General features: G+C 35.1%; 2 protein-coding genes across 2 annotated transcripts; both read left to right on the top strand.

Annotated features, from left to right (window-relative positions):
• Nucleotides 1–11,729: 11,729 nt before the first annotated feature.
• LOC130815506 (uncharacterized) lies at nt 11,730–13,284 on the top strand. The gene is made up of 3 exons (XM_057681996.1): nt 11,730–11,777; nt 11,855–12,493; nt 12,670–13,284. The coding sequence occupies exons 1-3, from the start codon at nt 11,730–11,732 to the stop codon at nt 13,282–13,284; spliced, it is 1,302 nt and encodes a 433-aa protein (XP_057537979.1).
• Nucleotides 13,285–13,872: 588 nt separating this feature from the next.
• On the top strand, nt 13,873–14,436 carry LOC130815505 (uncharacterized). Its single transcript, XM_057681995.1, has 2 exons — nt 13,873–13,998; nt 14,176–14,436. The coding sequence occupies exons 1-2, from the start codon at nt 13,873–13,875 to the stop codon at nt 14,434–14,436; spliced, it is 387 nt and encodes a 128-aa protein (XP_057537978.1).
• The last annotated feature ends 9,121 nt before the right edge of the window (nt 14,437–23,557 follow it).

The raw sequence follows: 23,557 nt of genomic DNA, 5'->3' as shown, positions 1-23,557 counted from the left end.
GGAAAAATAGACTTGAACCTAGTACCCGAAGGAATACTAAGCTGCCTACGTATTCCGAAGGAATCAAAGCCCACGTAGTTCTTTGTCATACCTTTTATTTGTAGTTGTTGAATGTTGATTGATCGTTATTTGATTGATCCTATTCGTCTTCGTCATCATCATCTGGTTCGTTAGATGCTTCCGCTGACTTTCCTCCTGACGATGATGCAGATGTATACATCATCATCCATGGATCATCATCGCCTTGATCATCATCGTTCATTAGTCCTTGTGTTCGAAGCTCCGCTCGATCCCAATCTTTCTTGCAAACGCATATTTGAATACTATATAGAGCAAGAAGAGATCTCTTTTCGTCTAAATCTCTTGTACCTGCACTAAAAGCAGACTCCGACGCAATCGTAGAAGTAGGAATTGCAAAGATATCCTTTGCAATTCTCGATAATATGGGAAATTTTATAGATTTTTCTTTCCACCATTCTAAAATATTATAGCTACATTGGTCAATTTCAAAGTGATGTTTAAGATAATTATATAATTCTAAATATGAAGTAGTGGAGGGTGAAGAAGAAGATGATCCTACAAAACTATCATCTTGGATGATTATGTTAGCTATTAAGGAATATAATAAGTGGGACGTGCCGAGACGCTAGCACGCCTAGACGTATCGCGACTTGGGTTATAACACTAGCATAGTAATCATAAAGTTCTGCTAAAGATTTTTACAAGTTCCAACACAATTATGTATATCACTAGGCGGGTGATCTAATGATTGGTAGTAAAATCCAATTACTTTGGTAAGGACTTCTGTCTTGAAACATGGCTCTAAAATTGTCGCAATTCCATAAATAAAAGGAAAATCAGTAAAATATGTCTTCCACTTGTCCATCATATCTGCAAGAATCGGTTTTAAATATGTGTTAGTATCATCATGCGAATGTTTAAGAAGATGATAAAAAATAGTAATACATTCATTTATTACTAAGTGGACATTTGGTTCGTAAACATATGAAAAAATCTTAGTTGCGTGGTCATACGCTTCTAATATTTTCTGTACAGCTATAGCTAGTTCCCATGTGTCATCACCTATATAGCTATCTGTACACTCACTATAAAGTTGTGTTATAACTGGACGATAAGCAATCACTTTTTTTTAATAAATCGTGGATTGAGCCCCAACGTGTAGGAGTATCTAATGACCAATACACTTTTTTTAGTTGATAATGGTCACATAATTGCTTATATCTTCTCTTTACCTGTCCAACTCTAAGCCACTTCACTATGTCTCTAATGGGATCTAATAAATCACTTACCCCCAACAACGTACGTGTAATAATTTACCCCCAAGGATAAAACTAAATGCAGATTCGTTATACAAAAGTTCGATGCATTTAATGTTGGCGGTTGCATTATCGGTAAAACAACAAAATATCTTATCTAACAAGTTCCATTCTATCTCTATTAATCTATATTTTATGTTTTCACCAGTATGTCTTTCGAGCATTGCCTCAAAAGCAATTATTCTTTTTTGAATAATCCAATTTTGATCTATCCAATGTGCTGTTACACACATATAAGCTTCTAAATGTGGGGGAACAGACCAAATATCAGTTGTTATGCTAACCCTACCATTAAAAGATTTAAACATTTCTAGTAATTCATAGCACATTGATTCATATAATTTAATTGTGCGTCGTTTTACGAGTGTTCCTAAGGATTGCTATATATTGTGGTTGCAAAGTTTTTCTAGTGTAATGCTATATGCCCTACTTTCACCATGGTTAAATGGCAATTCATCACAAATTACATATTTAGAAAATTCATCATATCATTACGATTATATTTAAAAGGCATACCTCCACTGGGAATGTCTCACTGTCGGCTTCCACTTGTGGTCCTACTGCCGCTTGCTGCTTGAGTTTTTTTTGTGATTCCATGCTTCTTTGCCAAATGTTTGTTAAAAAATCCTGTACCACCACCTAACACGTATTCACAAAACACAATAAATGAATTTTTAATACATTCTTGATTTATGAAATATGAATATCATGTATCATGTATGTATAAAAAACTTAAAAAGTATTTACCTCTGGTGAAATTATATGAAACTAAGGGATTTACTCCTTGACTTTCACAAATTTGACAAGTACATAACAAAATATCTGAATTGTCGGTTGGTTCTTTTGTAAAATACAACCACACATGTGAAACAGCTCTACCACTAGAAGGTGGCATTGCCGGAAAAAATTATCTTACTGGTTCATTTTCATCTAAATTTAAATATAAAGATATACTCAAATACCACAATATATAAATATATAATAATTTAAAATTTAATCAATTTGAAGAATAAAATTATAAAACTAACCGAAAGTTTGGAAATTGACTCGTTTACCACGAGCTTGTCTTTGTTGTTGTCGTTGTAGTTGTTTTTCATGTGATCTTGTTGATGACTATCGAGATCTATGTATCCCTATAGGGGTCGTTGGTTCCTCTTCTTGTTCTTGTTCTTCATGAATTTGTATTTCTCTTTCCACTTCTTCTGCATAACCGTGTAATTCTTTGTCGTACCATTCTGGATAATTTGGTTCCTAATTATAATTACTAATCGAAGATGTTGTTGATACCAACGGAGTTGAAGTGGTCTTTCTTTTGGAGTTAGAACCTCCCAATGATTTTGCCACTTCACTAACTTTTTAGAGGCTTTTTTCAAAAAGAAGACATGATAATATTGAAATAATAATGGAATTAAGAAATAAATAAATAATTAATAGACTAATTATTTAATTAACTAAATTAAGAAATAATTAAAAGACTAATTATGTAATTAAGAGAATAATTGCCTAATTAAGAGAATAATTGCGTAATTAAGTAATTAAGTGGAGAGAGTAGGAGAAGAGATGAGTTGTGAATGAAAATGATTGAAAGTGATGTGTATTTATAGTAAAAATCACAACGGCTAGTTAACGACTATTTTTTGGACGGTTCCAAAGAACCGCTGGGCCGATTCACCTGGCCAGTTCCGGTTCGGGTTCCAAGGTACCGTTGGGCCGGTTCACCCGGATCGGTTTCGGTTCCGGTTCCATGGAACTGTTGGACCGGTTCATCGGACCGGTGTTGGTTCCAATTCTAAGGAACCTGTGGTCCGGGTGAACCGACCCGCGTTCTTAGGTCCGGTTCAAGCAGTTTTTTTCAGGGGTTTCACGGTTCTGGCAAATTTTTTCCGGCGCTTTCAAGGTTCCACGGTTTGGGCCGTTTCGGAACCTGTCACGAACGGTTCTGGTTCCGGGACGGTTTCAAGCGGTTCGGGACCGGTTCGGTTCCGGGTAACCCGCTCCGTGGCCATCACTAATTCCTATAAACATTACAAATTCAAATTTCATCTATTCTCTCTCAACTTTTTTTTATTTGTCCACATTAACTTTTTCCACTTTGGTAGAAAGAAATATCAAATAGATTTTTGATGTATATATTGAAAATAAAATATATTAATATGGTCTTTTATTAGATTTGTTTTAATGCAAAAGTTTTTAATATATAATTTTTACAATGTTTTTTGATTCATGATTAGAGATATTAAGACTCAGAATTTGCTTTGAAATACGTGTAAAAATTAAAGTGCGCTAATAAAAATAAATTGCGAGAGTAAACTCCTTTTAATGTGGCATATTTACGCTAGGTATAAGCATGTTTATTTTTTTTTTTCCGAAAGAAAGCTTATGTATGCTTCATTTACGCTTTAATTGAGTAAAAGACTCTAACATTAGGAGGGATAATTGAATGTAAAATTACTTTTTATTTAAGCTCTAATGAACAACTTAAGTTTCTGATTAAAATGATCATCTCAAAAACTATAGTATTTCTATTATATGCCATGAAGACTACACGTAATAGGAAAAAGTTTGAAGGAGTATTTTCTAATGATTGTTGTAAATTTTAGTATATAATAATTACGAATTGAGCCATGTTTTTTATTATAGGATTTAAGAATTATACAATGTATTAAAGCGGTTAATCTCATCTGTAATCTTTCTCTTTGTAGTCCTTTCCTCCGTTCCGTAACCCGTATTTGTGAGTTCGCCATGGCAAGGAGGCAACTATGACAATTGGGCCAACCTCACATACCATATCGAACAGGCGGTTATACCCGTTTACATGGTTAACAGTGACGAAGATGGTGTAGAACGAACGAACCCTAATTTTCACGAAAAATTTGAATTGGGGAAATCAAAATCTAGTATTGAATCTGGTAATAAGAGATTGAGCTGGGCTTTAATTGTTCAAGGAACGACCGCAAAAAATCCAAACCAACGGAATTCAACACTTGGAGGGCCAACAGCAGCAATCAATAGCAGTGCCCAAACTACCAACCCACCGACCAGTAAGCACGGGGTTGCAGAGAACAACCAACTCGGTCAGACTTTCCATCCTAATACTATTAAGATTACTTTTGAAGATATAGAGGAGGAAGTTCGATACCGGGAGTCTGCAGCTGTATGATATGTTATAGGAGCTAATCCACCACTACATGTCATTGATGGTTATGTTAGAAGGATATGGAGAGACCTTGATGTGGAAAAAGTAGGTATGCTTAGGAGAGGACTTTCATAGTAAAGCTAGATGACGTAACAACAAGAGATAAGGCATGTGAATTGAGTAGGGCTGAACATGGTTTGGTCTAAACCGTAAACCAAACCGGACCAAACCGTAATTTAAATATTTGGTCTGGTCTACGGTCTAAATGGTCTGGTCCGGTTTTTTTTTTTTAAACAGTTTACGGTCCGGTCACGGTTTTAAAATTTACAAACCAAACCGGACCGGAAAACCGTATTAAAATCATATTTTAGGGGATTAGGGCAACTACTCATGAAATCCTGCTGGCTGCCTCTAATCTCCATCTCCATTTCAGATCGCGACATTCTCCTAATCTCCTCCCTTCCTCGCCTTCTCTCCGGTAAGTTGAATCCTCGCCTCCTCTCTCATTCCTTCTTCAAGGCTTCTGTGCTTCTGTGCTCCTGTTCTTCTCTGATAATCGCCTCCTCGCCTTCAACCCATCGACAATCAACAGTGCTTGTGTGCTTCTTCAACGCTTCGATGCTCCTCCTCCAATCTTCATTCTCCAATCTCAGCATTCACCACGGAATCAAGTGTAGAATCTCGTAATGTAAGTATATTGGTTGATTTTTTGATTTTTTAGGGTTTTTTCAAGATCTTTAACCGATTGTTTTACTGGGAAAGCCATGGGGAAAGCCTTCTGTTTTTACTGGTCAAAATGCCAAGTATCTGGTGAATGAATGTCGTAATGTTGAATGAATCTCTTAAAAAAACATGTGTAATTGCTTAATTTTCAGTTGAATGTTGAATGAATCTCGTAATGTTAAATTGTTTGATTGGAATTTGTTGGAATTTATCAGTTTTAGGGTTTGATTGGAATTTGGAATTCTGAATGTTGAATGAAATTCTGAATGTTAAATTGTTAATTATGTTGAATGTTGAATGTTGTTGATATGTTGTTGAATTCTGAATGTTGTTGAACTTCTGAATGTTCAAATGCAAGAAACTATCCTCACTCAATTAAAAAAATACAAAAAAAAAAAAATTCCGTAACGGTCCGGTCTGGTCTTTTGACTGGTCTGGTCTGGTCTGAAAAATTTCCAGACCGGAATTTCTGGTCTGGTCTGATTTTTCTGTCAAACCAGACCAGACCGGACCGTGTGCAGCCCTAGAATTGAGCAGCATTCCTATTTGACAAGAAACCATTTATTTTCAAAGCATGGGCAGTTAAAATGTCACTAAAAAGAGAAAGCCTAATAATCATGCCCACATGTATCCAGTTGCCCGCTCTGGCAAAGGAATATTGGGGTGAAAGGAGTATTGTTAAAAAATTGTAAGCCTAGTTAGGAAATTGTTCAAGGTGGATAACGGCAATAACGCCACTCGCAATAAGGATAGACTAGCTTTAGAGTAGAGAAAATCACCCCAAGCAACCCTCTGAAACACGCCAAGAAGATATGGGTCAAGAAAGCACCAGTTCCTACGACAGCCAAAGAAGGTGTGCAACCTAACAATAAGGAAAATTAGAGCGGCCATCAAAACCTAGTTGACATTGGTGGTCCGGGAAAGAGGTTTTATGAATAAGACAAGGTTCATAACTCTATGCAGGGTGAAACCATCTCTAGTGGATTTGTTCGTGATGGAAAAGGGAAGGGGGTGGTAGAGATGCTTACACCAACCGCCTAACCGCAAAATCAGAGCGGTTGGGTGTCTACCTCTAACACATTTCTAGTTGTTACCACTGAACATACTAACAATGATGGTGAGGATGGGAGAAACAATCAAGTGATGACAATTAAAGCGTTGGGGGCTTAAACCATCGATGGCAATGAATAGCATGCTCACATGGAAGGCGAGGGGGTTAAACAAGGCTTGAAAACATATTGAAGTGGTCACTTCGTGGCCAGTCAAAATATTAGCCTTTTTAGCCTCCTTGAAACTAAGGTAAATAGGAAAGGCCTTGGTGCCCTTTACCAATGTTTATGCCCCTCTTGGTGTTTACACATAACCTAACATGGAACAAGGGGGAAGGAACATTTTGTAGCTTGCAAGAGTTAACAAATGAAGGTAGATGTAGTGTTTTGTAGCAGCCAACTTATCCATATAAATGTATCCCCCATGATTGGTGAAAATTTTTCTTGCTCTTTTGTTTATGGCGCTAGTGATAAAAAAGAGAGGAAAGAGCTTTTAATCCAGCTCGAAAACATTGGGGCAAAAATAGCTGGACTATGGCTCATTGTGGGTGACTTAGGTCAACAGCCGCATCTTCAAGAGATAGAGTCACTTAAGAGATGGATGAAAAGATCTAGGACTTGAAGAGTACATGGAGATTCTCCACACGGTCGAACAAGCAAAAGGGCTCTTTAAGAATTATCAGCAAATTGAATGTATGTAAAATTGTAAGTGTAATCATATAATTTTATCGAATGTATTTCATTTTCGATTTGAAACAGTTATGATTGTTTGCTAAAATTTAACCCTTAATGATCCTTCGAGTATGTGAAATCGTAAAATTTGATCAATTGTATTATATGATCGATTTGAAATAGTTATGATCATGTGTTACAAAGTAACCATTAGATGCCCCTTTGAGTAAGTGAAATCATACAATTTGATCCAATATAAGATCGATTTAAATCATTATGATTGTGTGTTATAAATCAACCCTATATAGTCTTTTGATTATATAAGAAACTAACTTATGTTGACCGTTAACATTATGTATACTCCTTGGAGTATATAAGAAACTACCTAATCTATATGCCCCTTTTCAAAAAACTACCTTATGTAAAGTTTTTGGCAAAAAACTACCAAATATAACACAAAAGTTTGTAAATTACTACCGGTTTACGGTTGTCATATGTTGACCGTTAACATTATAATTTGACCAGCACGTTCTGTGTCACGTGATTAATTAATACACCTTTCTTCCTCCTTCAAAGCTTCTGACGAAAGGAAAGTGGTCCTTACCTGGACATTAACACCTTCATCTCTACTTTCTCTCCCATCCACAATAGCAACAATCAATACATATCCTTGCTTAATTTCACTACTACAAATCGTCACTTGTGCCACTAATTATGCCACGAGAATTCAAAATTTATGGCAAGTTTTGATCTTGCCATGAAAAAAATAGGTTCCAGGACAATCACAATCATACGCAAACTTTTTGCCACGTATAAATGTATATCGTGGCAAAGATGCACTTGTGCCACAAAATATGCTACGGCTAAATATATACCGCGGCAAATATAACACTTGTGCCACGGGTAAATTAATATCGTGGCAAACAAGCACTTGCGCCACAATCATGGCACAGGAAATTTTTTTGTGACAAACAAAAAGTTGTACTAAAAATTATGTCACAGGTAAATATTTATCCTGACAAAAAAAATTTATGCCACCAATTATGTCACGGGTAAATATTTATCGTGGCAAATAAAGACTTATAGGTCACGGTTAAATAACTATTGTGCGATTGTGTTATAATTTATGACACCTGAATTTGAAATTTATCGCGAATTTTGATCTTGCCACGGAAATAGAATATTTTAATAGAAAATAAAAAAAATAAAAAAGTTTATCAATAATTTAAATTCAAAATCTTCATCCAACTTAATTAGTTCTACGTTTATTAGATAATAAATAATTATTTTCCCTTGTTTTTAATTCAATATAAGAAAAAAATTCTTTAAACAATGATTTAAATCAATATATTTCAAATATAAACATTTAAAAATTTTTTTGAGAAGCTTATTTCAGTTACCAAATACTCAAATTAGACCTTAACAATGATTTTAAGTAAGATTAAAGTATTTTCAACACAAGAGAGCAAGGTTGTTTCTAACCTATTCCAAGACTTATTCAATTTTTAATTTAGTGAAAATCAGATCTTATCATCCTCTTCAATTCAAGAACACATGAAAAATGTTCTTTTCTTTCTCTAACCGTACTACACTACAAAAAAATGAGCAATTCCGACTGAAATTTTTCGACTAACTCAAAACAGTCGGAAATTTCCGACAAACTTTCCAAATGACAAGCGTTAGTCAAAATTTTTGACTAAATTGCTACTAAATAAATTTTTGATCGAAATTTTAAATTGGAATAAAAAAGAAAAATTTTAATTGAAAATTTCCGACTGAATTTTAGTCGAAAAAAACTCCTACCATTTTCCGACTAAATTCCAGTCGGTAAATTAGTCGGTAATAATTTCTGTAATGTCTCCATACGAACATGCATTATAGAACACTTAGCTTGTCGTTGCCTCCCTAATATTAGTTAGGGGATATTATGGAGTAATTTTTTGGCATTATTTTTAAAAGTTGGGTCTTTTAGCATTATTTAGAGAAAAACCACATAATAATAATAATAATAATAATAATAATAATAATAATAATAATAATAATAATAATAATAATAATAATAATCCTGGTCTCTCCTTTCTCTTATGCATATTAAGAGTGGGACGAGAAAACCCTTCATAGAAGGTGGGCCTCATTTTCATACTAATGCAAATAAGAAAAGTTGAGTTTCCAAGTTTTGGTGTATATTGGTGTTTTTTCTGGTGAATGAAAATTTTTTTTATTTGCCGAAAAAAATATACTAATGATACACTAATACGATTACTAGTACAGTAATGCGACTAATAATAATAATAATAATAATAATAATAATAATAATAATAATACTTATACACTAATACTAAACTAATACGACTAAAAATAATACACTAATAAAACTAATTACATACCAATACTACACTAATACTTTAATACGACTAATAATACATTAATTAATACGACTAATAATGTACCATACAAGTAGGGATGGTCATTGGGCGGGTCTGTCCAGACCCGGACCCGGACCCTTTTATTTTTTATGGATCCAGACCCGGATCCGGACCCTTAGGGTCCAAAATTTTCACACCCAAACCCAGACCCTACAGATCTGACGGGTCTAGGGTCCTTAATGGGTCTTATACAAAGCCTCTTTAATTTGTCAAAATTGTACCTTTTGCGAGTCTTTTTGTATTTTTGTAAGCAATTTCTTATCGTATTACAAACAGTTGTTCGAGTCCATAAAATTCAAATACAAAATAATTACTAAAACGTAAAAACACTTGTCTAAATACATAATTAAAAAACAAATATAAAAGACTAAATGAGAAACATAGTGAATCAAGTGAATGAGAAAAATATTAGAGACTTAGGGTTACTGGATTGAGAATGAGAACTTGAAAAGACAATCAAGTGAATCAAGTAATCAACTGATCAAGGGCCCAAGGCATTATATTATTATATATTAATAATAAAAAAATTAATATTAGAATTTAAAAATCAGAAATTCATAATATAAAATTTAAAAGTTTAGGGTCTTGGTCTTCACCTTAGGACCCGGACCCGGACCCGTCAAATATGTTTTGGATCCAGATCTGACCCGGATCCGATGGGTCTTAAAAATTTAGACCCAGACCCTTAAAAAGGGGCGGGTCTGAAACGGGTCCAAGAGGGTCCTGGACCCATGACCATCCCTACATACGAGTAGTAATAAACTAATAATACACTAATACGACTGATAATAATAATAATGCACCAACACGACTAATAATATACTAACATAACTAATAATATACTTATAATGCACTAATACGAGTAATATTACACTATGACGAATTACAATTTGAAGAAATTTAAAAAATTTGATTACTATTTTACACTATTATTGGTTTATAATTATAATTGAGATGTATAATTTCAATACCAATACGAATAATAATTATGTACTAATACTACATTAACCCGATTAGAAATGCACTAATACAACTAATATTATACTAACAATACACTAATATGACTAATAATACACTAATACGAGTAATAATATATAAATACAACTAATAATATACTAATACGACTAATAACATAATAATATATGACTAATAATATAGTAATATACTAATAACTAATACGTGTTAGCTAAGTAATATATATTAATACGAGTAATATTATTCTAATTACGACTAATTTTGTTGTATTTAGGAATATTAGTTAACTAAATTTATTTTTAGTAATTTTGCAACTAATTTTGTTCAACGAATTATAATATGTTTAACTTACTTTTAATAATTTTGTTCAACTAGTTAATAATAATAATAATAATAATAATAATAATAATAATAATAATAATAATAAAATAAATTAATCTTCTAGAAGTGTTACTATACTAATACGACTAATTATATACTAATACTACTAATAATACACTAATACGACTAATACTACACTTATACGACTAATAAATACTAATAATGCACCAATACGATACGACTAATAATATATTAATAATACAGTAAGACGACTAATTACATACTAATATTAAATTAATACAACTAATAATACACTAATACAACTAATAAAATGCTAATTATAATAATACACTAATACGAATAATAGTATACTAATGCAACTAATAATACAATAATACGAGTAATAATATATTAATTCAACATTAATTCGTTTAATTATATATTAATACAACTAATATTATACTAATGATACACTACTACTATTAACATACTAATACTACATTAAGACGATTAATTACGACGTACTACATTTAATAATAATAATAATAATAATAATAATAATAATAATAATAATAATAATTATTATTATTATTATTATTATTATTATTATTATTATTATTATTATATTATTATTATTATTATTATTATTATTATTATTATTATTATTATTATTATTATTATTAGCTTCTCTCTCCACGACCACAACATCTCTCTCAACGATCCATCCCCTTGGTCTCCCCATACTCGTATGGGTGGACCCGCCATGGCAAGAGGGCGTGGACGGCCGAGAAAAGAGGTGGCGGTGTAGGGAGATGTATCGCCCACCAAGGTAAACACACAAGCAACCATGGAATGTACTGAAATCGACAATCTTCATGAAGACTCAAACCCTAATTCCCTAATTAATTTGGGGAAATCAAGCCAAGTGACGAGGGCAGCAGCAGCTACCTCCGGTGGACGGATATCGTCCAGAAACAATCGCTGACACCCTTCAAACACCAATATGGGGCAGACGATGCACAGGAATTGATAGTTTCAGCGACCATGAATCCCGTTGCTAACACACAGCAGACGCCTGCCAAAGACAGAGATGATACTCAAACCACCATGGGCACCACATAAACAGGAACACAATCAGGTACTCCTTCTGCATCTTGTATTATTGCTAAAATTACTAACGATAATATTGTTAATGAAGTCATATTCTTTGAGAAGGCCATTGTTTGCTTTGTGTTTGGTTCTAATCCCCCTGTGGGCTATCTTGGTAATGTGATTAAGATCAATACAGCTACCCTGAACATTGATAGAATGTGGTTTGCTAGAGTACTAGTTGAAATGGACATAAACAAGGAATTCCCTAAGGAATTGTTTTACACAAATGAGTATGAGGAACTGGTAGCTCAGCAGGTCGAGTGTGAGTGGGTGCCATTATGGTGTTCGAAATGTAACCAGTTCGGGCACACTAATGTAGAGTGTAGGACTGGATTACCAAAAACTACACATCAAAAGAATTTGAATGTGGATGAGGATGGCTTCAGACCAGCAAAACAGAAGTGGGTGAAGAAGAACAAGTCTAATTTAACAAATGACAACATCCAACAACACAAAAGTGATACACCTATTAATGAGCAAGAAAGGAAACATGTAGAGGTCCACCCGACAGCAGGGAAAATGGAAAGGATATCATGGAAAGAAAAGAATATAATAGCAGGGCAAAACAAAACGCAGTCAGGACAAATTAATATCAGTAATGGTTTTGAACTGTTGCAAAATATAGAAGAGAGTGCAAATGTGCAGCAAATGATAGAGTATAATGCTGATGAACATATGATGGCATTGGAGAATGAAAAAGAGGTGGAGGGAATGGAGAGGACAAACCCCAGTCAACCTACAAATGAATAACATCTTAGCTTGGAATGTAAGAGGACTAAATAAGGCAAAGAAACAAGAGGAGTTGGCTAGATTCATATCTAACCAGTACATAAGCCTATTTGGTCTTCTTGAAACGAAGGTAAAGAGAAACGGTCTAGGTTTTCTTTATCAAAAAATATGTCTGGGATGGTGCATGCTTCACCCGCAACCTTGATTGGCATAAAGGGGGTAGAATTATTGTAGCATGGAAAGGTGAGGATGTGAAGGTCGACATCAAGAGATGCCATAGCCAATACATCCATCTTGATGTCTTCCCTTCCTTTAGTAGCAAATTCAAATGTACCTTTGTGTATAGTGCCACAGATAAAGATGTTCGACAAGATCTTCTTAACCACCTTGAAGATATGAACCAGGAGATCAGCATGCCTTGGATTGTCTTAAGTGACTTCCACTGCATTGCTAATCTCAACGAAAGAATAGGTAGCCCTCCAAGGCTACATGAAACCATGCCTCTGAGACATTGTATGGAATCATGTGGTCTCTATGACCTTAAAAGCAACGGCAGGTTCCTCACCTGGAGTAACAAGAAAGCAGGGTCATCTCGGGTTATGAGCAAGATTTATAGAACTATGGGAAATCATCTTTGGGAGGATAACTTCCCAAATGTGGAAGTCACTTATCATCCGAAAGGGGAGTTTGATCATACACCGATGCTTTTTTGCTTCTTACATCCCATTAATACAGAAAAACCATTCAAATTCTATAATCACTAGGGGAACAAATAAGATTTCTTGGAAATGGTCAACACTGTATGGCACGTAAAGATGAATAGATTCTCGAGCTACCAAATATTAAAAAAAATGCAATTGTTAAAAAAAGTTTTGAAGAGCAAGTACATGAGCACTCACATTGAGGATAATCTTAGGCAAGCTGAATGCCACTTCATTGATATCCGAAATCAGATGCACTTCGATCCTCTCAATCCTCTATTAGTAGATCAAGAGCATATGGCTGCGAGAAACCTGAGAAAAATCAAAAGCGACTTTGCTTTGTACACTAGCGAAAGAGCCAAGTTAAACTGGCTCAAGTATAGTGATGATAACACAAAACTGTTCCACAACAGCATCAAATAGAGAAGAAATGCGAACAACATCCGAACTCTCCATATAGACGGCAACAAAATCACTGCTCAATGCAAAATTCAGCACCTGTTCATTCAGTACTCCAAGGGCATCCTGGGTGGCAAGCTTACTAATCGCCAGAGGATAAATATGAACATTATAAATGAAGGCCCCTCGTTGAATGCTCACCATACCCAACTCCTCAACCTCAATTTCACTCACGATGAGATCAAGAATGCTATGTGGAGTACACCTGTTACTAAAGCTCTGGGCCTCGATGGCTACAATAGCGGTTTTTATAAAGCGGCATCAGAGACTATTGGCAATGACATTGTGGAGGCTATTCATCAATTTTTTGATACAAGGGTACTCCTAAAGCCTGGAACGTGACTATAATCACCCTGATTCCTAAAACTGCTCGGGCCAAATGATCCTGGGGATTTCAGAGCGATCTCATGTTCTCATGTTGTCTACAAATGTATATCTAAAATCTTATGCAATAGACTAAAACTAGTTTTGAATGATATCATTTGTAGCTCATAGGGAGCTTTAGTTGCAAGGTGCAGCATCCTTCACAATATCCTACTCTGCCAAGATATTGTCAAGCACTATGAATGGAAGAATTGTCCAGCCAGTTGCCTCCTAAAACTGGATCTCCGTAAAGCATATGACATGATGGACTGGGATTTTATTACAAACATGATGATAGCCCTGAAATTTCCTGAAACATTTATCAGCATAGTCTACACTTGCATCTCGACCGCTCAATTTGCTATTATGCTAAATGGCCAGCCTTCTCAGTAGTTTCAGTGAAGAAGAGGTATCCTAAAAGGAGACCCAATCTATCCCCTCCTCTTTGTCATAGGGATCAAGTACTTGTCTAGAACACTAAAAGCATCCAGTAGATCGAGCAGCTTCAAATATCACCCCAGATGTAAAAAATTGGGGCTCAATCACTTCATCTTTGCAGATGACCTGATATTGATGTGCAAAGGGGACTCTGCATCCATACAAGTTCTAGTGGAGAGCATCAACGCATTCTCTAAGGCTTTCAGTCTCACTGCAAACCTTGACAAATCTGCCATGTTCCTAGCAGGTATGTGCATCCCCCAGAAATAGGAGTTGTATACTCAGGTTCAGTTCCCCCTTGTTAACCTGCTTGTGAATTATCTTGGTGTCCCCCTATCCTCCAAATGCCTGTCTGTTGCAGACTGTGAAATTTTTGTAGATAGGATGACTAAAAGAATTAGAATGTGGCATGCCAAATATCTAACATACGCAGCAAGACTTCAATTGGTAAATGCAGTTCTCATGAGCATATCCAGTTATTGGTGTCAAATGTTCATCCTCCCCAAGAAAATTCTAAAGGAGATGAACAATGTTTGTCGTTCTTACTTGTGGCACGGAGACACTAGCACCACCACCTGTGGGAATGTTAGTTGGGCTAAAGTTTGCTCCCCAAAAAAATCAGGTGGTCTTGGCGTGAGGAATCTTGAAAGCTGGAACCTAGCTGCGGTAGGAAAAATCGCCTGGCATGTCAGAATAAGCACGACTCATTGTGGGTAAAGTGGATCCATGAGGTATACATGAAAGGGGGACAATGGAAATTTTTCAACCCACCTACAACTTCGAGTTGGGCGTTCAAAAAAATATGTCATGTGAAAGAAAAGCTTTGGGCTCGGATGGAAAATAACAACTATGCCATAAATGAGGTCTATCAAATTCTTCACATTTCGCAAGAAAAAGTGACATGGGCAAAGCTGGTATGGTCCATGTTGGCCTCTTAAGGTTTTGATGATGACTTCACTTTTAAATAAACAAACATATTTTTAGAGATTGTTTTGTAGGTATATATCCGATTTAGTTTGAATCGTTGATGAAGCCTATGACTTGGTTCGTGGAAGATGTACATGTCTTAATATGTCCAAGATGTTAGATAAGTGTTATAATGTTCAAAGTAGACGTACAGTCTACTATTCCTAAAATGAACATTCTGAATGAAGTTGAAGCTGGAGACAGTACGCTGTTCCTACGTAGCAGGTCTGGAGAATAACATCGGCTGGAAAATTGCGAATTAATTATTTTCTGTTTTTAAGTTGATGTAATGGTTTAGAATTAATTTAATTGCTTAAATTAATTAGTAAGTTAATTGCCTAAACTATTTTTAGGTTATCTAAAAATAGCCTAAGACTTTTTCTTTTTAAGATTTAGATCTCCTATTTTTTAGGATCTTGTGTTTTTAACTCCTATGCTATTTTTAGCATAAGGAAACTGATTTTCTCTTTGAGCAAATGACAGCCGGTCATTTATTCTTGTGGTAATTCCACTATCCGTTTGTTTTGAGAACGTGGATGATAGTGGGAGGTGTGCCTGAGGTAACTGCTGTCTGTTCCCTGTATAAATAAGAGAAACTTTGCTCAAACCGTGTATCCATCCAAGAGTGTCGATTAAAGGGAGATCAATTTAAGAAAAATATTTTCTGTTTTTAAATGCCAATTACTTTATTATATTTTTCTTAAGTAATTATTTTAATTCTTATCCTCTTGAGAATTGGCCTTGTAAGGGTTGATGTGTGATTTGTTGTAATTAGACTTGTGGGAAGTCTAAGGGTATAAGAAAAGAGAAACGTGAGAAGAGAAATAGAAAGGGAGAATAGAGAAAGAGAATAAGGCCTAGAGTAGAGAAGCTTTAAGTGAAGCAAACATTGTTTTGTGTAATTGTAATTGATTGCCTAAACATAGTGAGAATTTTGAAATCCCGGGGGGTCGTGGTTTTTTCCTTCTTATTAGGCCAAGAAGGTTTCCACGTAAAATCTTTGTCTCCTTTTTATTTCTTGATTTTTAAGCTTATGTTTTATTTTGTTTGTTAAAATTCCGCAAGTTAGAGCAAAAACGTAGTACAACTCAATACACAACAATTCACCCCCCCCTCTTGTTGCATTTGATCATCTCTTCATATTCCAACAGTCCAGAACTGCACTCTCAAAAACAAGATTCATCCTTTGGCTCGCTCTCCTCAACAAGCTAAAAACCAAAGATCGGCTCCATAAGATAGGTGTAACCCCGGTTGACTTGTGCCCCCTCTATGGTGATAATAGTGAATCAGTCAATCATCTCTTTTTTGCCTGTAGTTTCAGTAAAAAATATCTAGATGCCACAATGGCTTGGCTTGGTTTGGCTCGGCTCAAGTGTCAACATTTCCTCTCTTAGCAATCTCGCATTGAAAAAATGGAGAGTTCTAGTGGCAAGAAGGAAAATAATATGTACTGCGTTAAGCTGCCTAGTATACCACATATGACAATGTCGCAATGAAGCCATATGGCTAGCAAAAGTAAAATCTATCGAGACCGTGCTAAAGACATCAAATTAAAAGTACAGGCTCGATCCTCCTTCATCTGTGCTAAAAAAGTTGATAGAGACGCTAGTTGGATGTATAGGGCCATCAATCATGTATAGCTATTGTTTTTGAGTGTCTATTTTTGACTCTATTTTGATTTTTGAGGCCCTCCCCTGTCATTTGCACATGAAGATTGCGGTTTGGAAACCCTTCCTAGAAGGTGTGCCTCTCTGGCAATCTGATGCAACCTAAAGTCAGTGGTGGCAGCCTGGACTTTTGTCCTGTAAATTCTTTATGGCTGATTAATGGAATTTCTATTCTTCCAAAAGAAAAAAATAATAATAATAGTAACAATACACTAAGTGGTAGGAGTGTTATGTTATAAGTATACTAGCATTACTTAAATTAGCACTAAATAATTGATGGCCTAGTGGTTGGAGTGTTGGTATACGAACCTGGAGGTCTTGGGTTCAAATCCTACCCAAGGAATTTTTGTGGAAGGAATGTTACTGATAGTTAACATTAAATCCATACTACTAGTTGAATTTCCCTCTTTTACGAGTCTAATTGTAATATAATTTACAAGGAATCATTGTATGTGGTAGAAGAATATAATTAGACACGGGATCTATCGTGATAAAAAAGAGTTTATGCCACAACCATAATTTTACAGTGGCAACAATCTAGCCACGATCACTTGTGCCACGGTAATCTCTAACTTAAATTATCATGGCTGGACATCATAGCCATGGGACATTCTTACTTGTGCCACGACTGCTACTGTGGCACAAGTGATGACTTGTAGTAGTGTTCATAACCTTCATTTACTACCATTAATTAGTACAATCAATACCAACAAAAAAACAAAAGAAAAACCCTAATACAAAGCTTGAAATCCATTTGTTTGTCACCTCTCTTTGTCAATAAACCATTTCAAGTTCATCAATCCATTTGAATTTTTTTCATTGCCTCCAATTTGTATTAGCATCATAAGAAATGCAAGTCTTAAACCGTCTTCTAGGACTTTCCTTGGTCCATGGAATTCTCTTTGCAAAGGAAACTCTACACCCACATTTTTCAAGCTTCGAATTTGTTGTTGAAGAAGGAGAAGACATTAATATTAAATTAGGGATAATTGTTGGAGAAATTAAGGTTCTTTTAATTAGTGATATGAAGGAGAAAAGGGGAAAGAGGGTTTCCAATTCTGAAATCGTGTCTAATAAGGAAGAAGAAAGGTGAATTAAGTGGATCACGTGACATTCCATGTGCTGGTCAATTATAACTTTTACGGTCAACATACGAAAACCATTAGTTGGTAGTCATTTACAAACTTTTGTGTTATATTAGGTAGCTTTTTGCAAAAAAAATTTATATAAGGTATATTTTTGAAAAAGGGCATATAGATTAGGTAATTTTTTTAATAATTTTCCAGTAAAATTATACAATTTGATCCAACGTATTATATGATCGATTTGAATAGTTATGAACGTATGTTACAAATTAATCCTAGATATTCAATTGAGTAAATTGTTGACATTTTAAAATATATTAATTATAATATTAAGTTTGGTTATTAATTAATATGGGTTGATTAGGATTAAATTGAACTTGAAATTGAAATTATTGTTGAAAAATAAAAAAAAAATACTGCTTTCATTGTTTTTTGGTTACAAAAAGAGAACGGATAGTAAATGCGTAATTGTACGACTATTACTCATTAAATATATATATATAACATTATAATAAGTAAAACTATAAATGTATAGTAATTGTATAAGTATTCCACCATATAATCTATAACATTATAATATGTAACATTAAGGATAGTAATAAAATGAAAAAAAAGGATATATACTAAAATAGTAATGATGTCCTGAAAAGTAAAAGTCGAACTACTTTTTGAAGTGACAATCACTTTACTTAGAGCATGAACATCCAAGAGCATATCATATCCTCTTAGCACTCTTTATCCTTGTAGAGAGAATATATCCTCTTGAATGTGGAAAGGATATCAAAATCCTCTTGGCCAAGTGGAATGATCTTGGTCCTCTTCATGAGAGCATGAACATCGAAGAGAAGGATGAGGATATCACATCCTCTTAGCACTCTCTCCTTGTAAAGAGCATATATCCTCTTAAATGTGGAGAGGATATCAAAATCCCCTTGGCAAGAGGAATGATTTTGATCCTATTCATGAGAGCATGAACATTGAAGAGGAGAATTATATCCTCTCCACAATTCTCTCTTCTTTTTTTCAATTTGACACATCATCTTCTCTTTCCTCCACATCATTTTTTACTATTTCCATCCCCTTCCTCATCCTCTTCCTTTTATTTGTCCAACATCTAAGGGGATACTCTTCCATCTTCTTTTCATTTTTTCTCTCCTACTCACATATACCTAGGCATGGCCACGGGGCGGGTTACCCGGAACCGAACCGGTCCCGAACCGCTTGGAACCGGAACCGTTTGCGACAGGTTCCGAACCGCCCCGAATCGCGAAACCGTGAAACCGCCGGAAAAAAAGTTGTCGGAACCGTGAAACCGCCGGAAAAAACCATCGTGAACCGGGTAAAAAACCCGCGGTTTGGAACCGGAACCGGTCCGGGAGAACCGGTCCAACGGTTCCATGGAACTGGTTCTGGAACCGGAACCGGAACCGGTCCGGTTGAACCGGCCCACCGGTTCCATGGAACCGGTTCGCCAAAATATGACCGTTTGTTACCGTTAACTAGCCGTTGCATTCTCCTCTATATATACTCATCACTTTCAATCATTTTCATTCACAACTCATCTCTTCTCCTACTCTCTCTACTTACACTCTCTACTTAATTCTTTAATTACGCAATTATTCTCTTAATTACATAATTAGTCTTTTAATTATTTCTTAATTTAGTTAGTTACATAATTAATTATTTATTTATTTCTTAATTCTATATTTCTATTATTACTTCAATATTATCAATCATGTCTTCATTTTTGAAAAAAGCCACAAAAAAAGTTACTAAAGTGGCAAAATCATTGGGAGGTTCCAGTTCGTCCAAAAGAAAGGCCACTTCTACTCCGTCGGTATCAACAACACCTTCCATTAGTAATTATAATTATGAACATAATTATCCGGAAGGGTACGACCCGGAGTTACATAATTATGCAGAAGAAATACAAATTGATGAAGAAGAAGAACAAGAAGAGGAACCAACGACCCCAATTGGGATAAATATATCTCGACGGTCATCAACAAGATCACATGAAGAACAAGGAGAACAACAACAACAAAGACAAGCTCGTGGTAAACGAGTCAATTTCCAAACTATCGGTTAGTTTTATAATTTTATTCTTCAAATTAATTAAACTTTAAATTATTTATTTATTTAATTATAGTTTTATAATTTTAAATTATTTATTTAGATGAAGATGAACCAGTAAGACAACCTTTTCCGGCAATGCCACCTCCTAGTGGTAGAGCTGTTTCACATGTGTGGTCGTATTTCACAAAAGAACCAACCGAGAATCCAGATATTTTCTTATGCACTTGTCAAATTTGTGAAAGTCAAGGAGTAAAGCCCTTAGTTTCATACAGTTTCGCCAGAGGTAAATACTTTTTAAGTTTTTTATACATACTGACATACATAATACATTGATACATTATATATTCATATTTTATAAACATTTATTTATTGTGTTTTGTGAATACGTGTTAGGTGGTGGTACGGGATCTTTTAACAAACATTTGGCAAAGAAGCATGGAATCACAAAAGAAACTCATGCAGCAAGCGGGAGCGGGACCACAAGTGGAAGCCGACAGACACAATGGGACATTCCCATCACAGGTATGCCTTTTAGATACAATCGTAATGACATGATTGATGAATTTTCTAGGTATGTAACTTGTGATGAATTGCCTTTTAACCACGGTGAAAGTAGGGCATACGAGCGTCTCAATAGAAAAACTTTGCAACCACAATATAGAGCAATCCCTAGGAGCACTCTTAAAAGACGCACAATTAAATTATACGAATCAATGCGCTATGAATTAGTTGAAATGTTTAAATCGTTTAATGGTAGGGTTAGCATAACAACTGACATTTGGTCTGCTCCCCCACATTTAGAACCTTATATGTGTGTAACAGCACACTGGATAGATCGAAATTGGATTATGCAAAAAAGAATAATTGCTTTTGAGACAATGCCAGAAAGACATACCGGTGAAAACATAAAATATAGATTAGTAGAGATATGTAGAGAATGGAACTTATTAGATAAAATATTTTGTTGTTCAACTGATAATGCAACCGCGAACATTAAATGTATAGAACTTTTGTTTAACGAACCTGCTTTTAGTTTAATCCTTGGGGGTAGCTTATTACACATACGTTGTTGTGCGCATATAATTAACTTATCTTGCCAAGCAGGCATAAAACAATTAAGTGATTTATTAGAACCAATTAGGGATATAGTGAAATGGCTTAGGATCGGAAAAATAAAAAGACGATATAAACAATTATGTGACCAATACCAACTTAAAAAAGTGTATTGGTCATTAGATACTCCTACACGTTGGGGCTCAACCAACGATTTATTAAGAAAGGCGATTGATTATCGCCTAGTAATAGCACAACTATATAGTAAGTGTACAGATAGTTTCATAGCTGATGACACTTGGGAATTAGCTATAGGTGTACATAACATATTAGAAGCGTATGACCACGCGACTAAGATTTTTTCTTATGTTTATGAACCGAACGTTCACTTAGTAATAAGTGAATGTATTACTATTTTTTATCATCTCCTTAAATATACACATGAAGATACTAACCCAAAATTGAGGCCGATTCTTGCAGATATTATGGAAAAATGGCAAGCATATTTTACCAATTTTCCTTATATTTATGGAATCGCAACCATTTTGGACCCACGTTTTAAAACTGAGGTCCTTACTAAAGTAATAGGATTTTATTATCAATCGTTAGATCGCCCGTCTACTGATGTACATAATTATATAGGAACATGTAAAAAAATATTTAGCAAACTCTATGATTTTTACGCTAGTGTATATAACCCGAAACGCGATATGTCTAGGCGTGCTAGCGTTTCGGCACGTCCCTCTTACTATAATTCGGTAATAGCTAACATAATGACTCAAGATGATAGTTTTCTAGGATCATCTTCTTCTTCCTCGACCTCATATTTAGAACTAGATAGTTATCTTAAACACCACTTTGAAATAGACCAAAGTATCTATGATATTTTGGAGTGGTGGAAAGAAAAATCTGTTAAATTTCCCATTTTATCGAGAATTGCAAAGGATATCCTTGCAATTCCCGCGTCAACAATTGCGTCGGAGTCTGCTTTTAGTGCAGGTAGAAGAGTTTTGGACGAAAAACGATCTCGTCTTGCTCCACATAGTATTCAAATATGTGTTTGCAAGAAAGATTGGGATCAAGCGGAGATTCGAACACAAGGACTAAGGAATGATGATGATCAAGACGACGATGATGATCCATGGATGATGATGGATACATCTGCATCATCGTCAGGAGGAGAGTCAGCGGAAGCATCTAATCAACCACATGATGATGACGAAGACGAATAGGATCAATCCGACAAACGACAATGATAAATCAACATTCAACAACTATAAATAAAAGGTATGACAAAGAACTACGTGGGCTTTGATTCCTTCGGGATACGTAGGCAGCTTAGTATTCATTTGGGTACTAGGTTCAAGTCCATTTTCTCCCTCTTTTTTTATTAATCATCTTTATCGACATTATCATTGATTCGTTTCTTATTAATTTATTTTTTTCATTCTTTTTAGTAAATATTTCAATAACGATGACAACTTGACATGCAATGAATTTCGCTAATAATCAAGTAATCATCAAAGGTACGTCCGCGATATTATAGTATTTTTTTATTATATAAATATTTAAAGAAAAAATAAAAATGGAACCGATGGTCCGACCCGCCCGTCCCGTGAGTTGGAACCGCCGGAACCGCCTCATGAACCGCCAAGGAACCGTTTGGAACCGCCCGGAACCGGAACCGGAACCGGAACCGTTCGCGACAGGTTCCAAATGGAACCGGAACCGGGTGGAACCAGAACCGGATGGAACCGGAACGGAACCGGACCAACCCGGACCGTGGCCATGCCTACATATACCCCACTATATATTATTTTTTCTTTCACCAAATTTAATGATTGTAAATTATTTGATTATTGAAAGATAAATATTTTTTGCCCAATTAATTTGTGTAAGTAATCAATTAGCGGATCACATATCGTAAAACTTCAACCCACACAAAAAAAATCTATACTTTAAGATTTTATAACGTGACTCATGGTACATAAAACTTAAAGAACAAATCTAACTATATCATTGAAATACGAAAAAATGGAATCAAAAAAAATATTACTACATTATTCCATTCAAGATTAGTCTGCATATGAGCGTCCGAACTTTTCACACGGATGCTTTATCAAAACACTCATTAAAGATATATGTATATGTCTATCACGAATCTCTTCTTTTCTAGCTAAGAGTGTCATAAAATTTACAATCATTAAATCATCCTGGTATGACAGAAAA

Source organism: Amaranthus tricolor, chromosome 6 (assembly GCF_026212465.1).
Source record: "Amaranthus tricolor cultivar Red isolate AtriRed21 chromosome 6, ASM2621246v1, whole genome shotgun sequence".
Classification (NCBI taxonomy): Eukaryota; Viridiplantae; Streptophyta; class Magnoliopsida; order Caryophyllales; family Amaranthaceae; genus Amaranthus; species Amaranthus tricolor.
The sequence above is the reverse complement of the archived record's forward strand: the minus strand, read 5'-3'. Positions and strand labels throughout refer to the sequence as shown.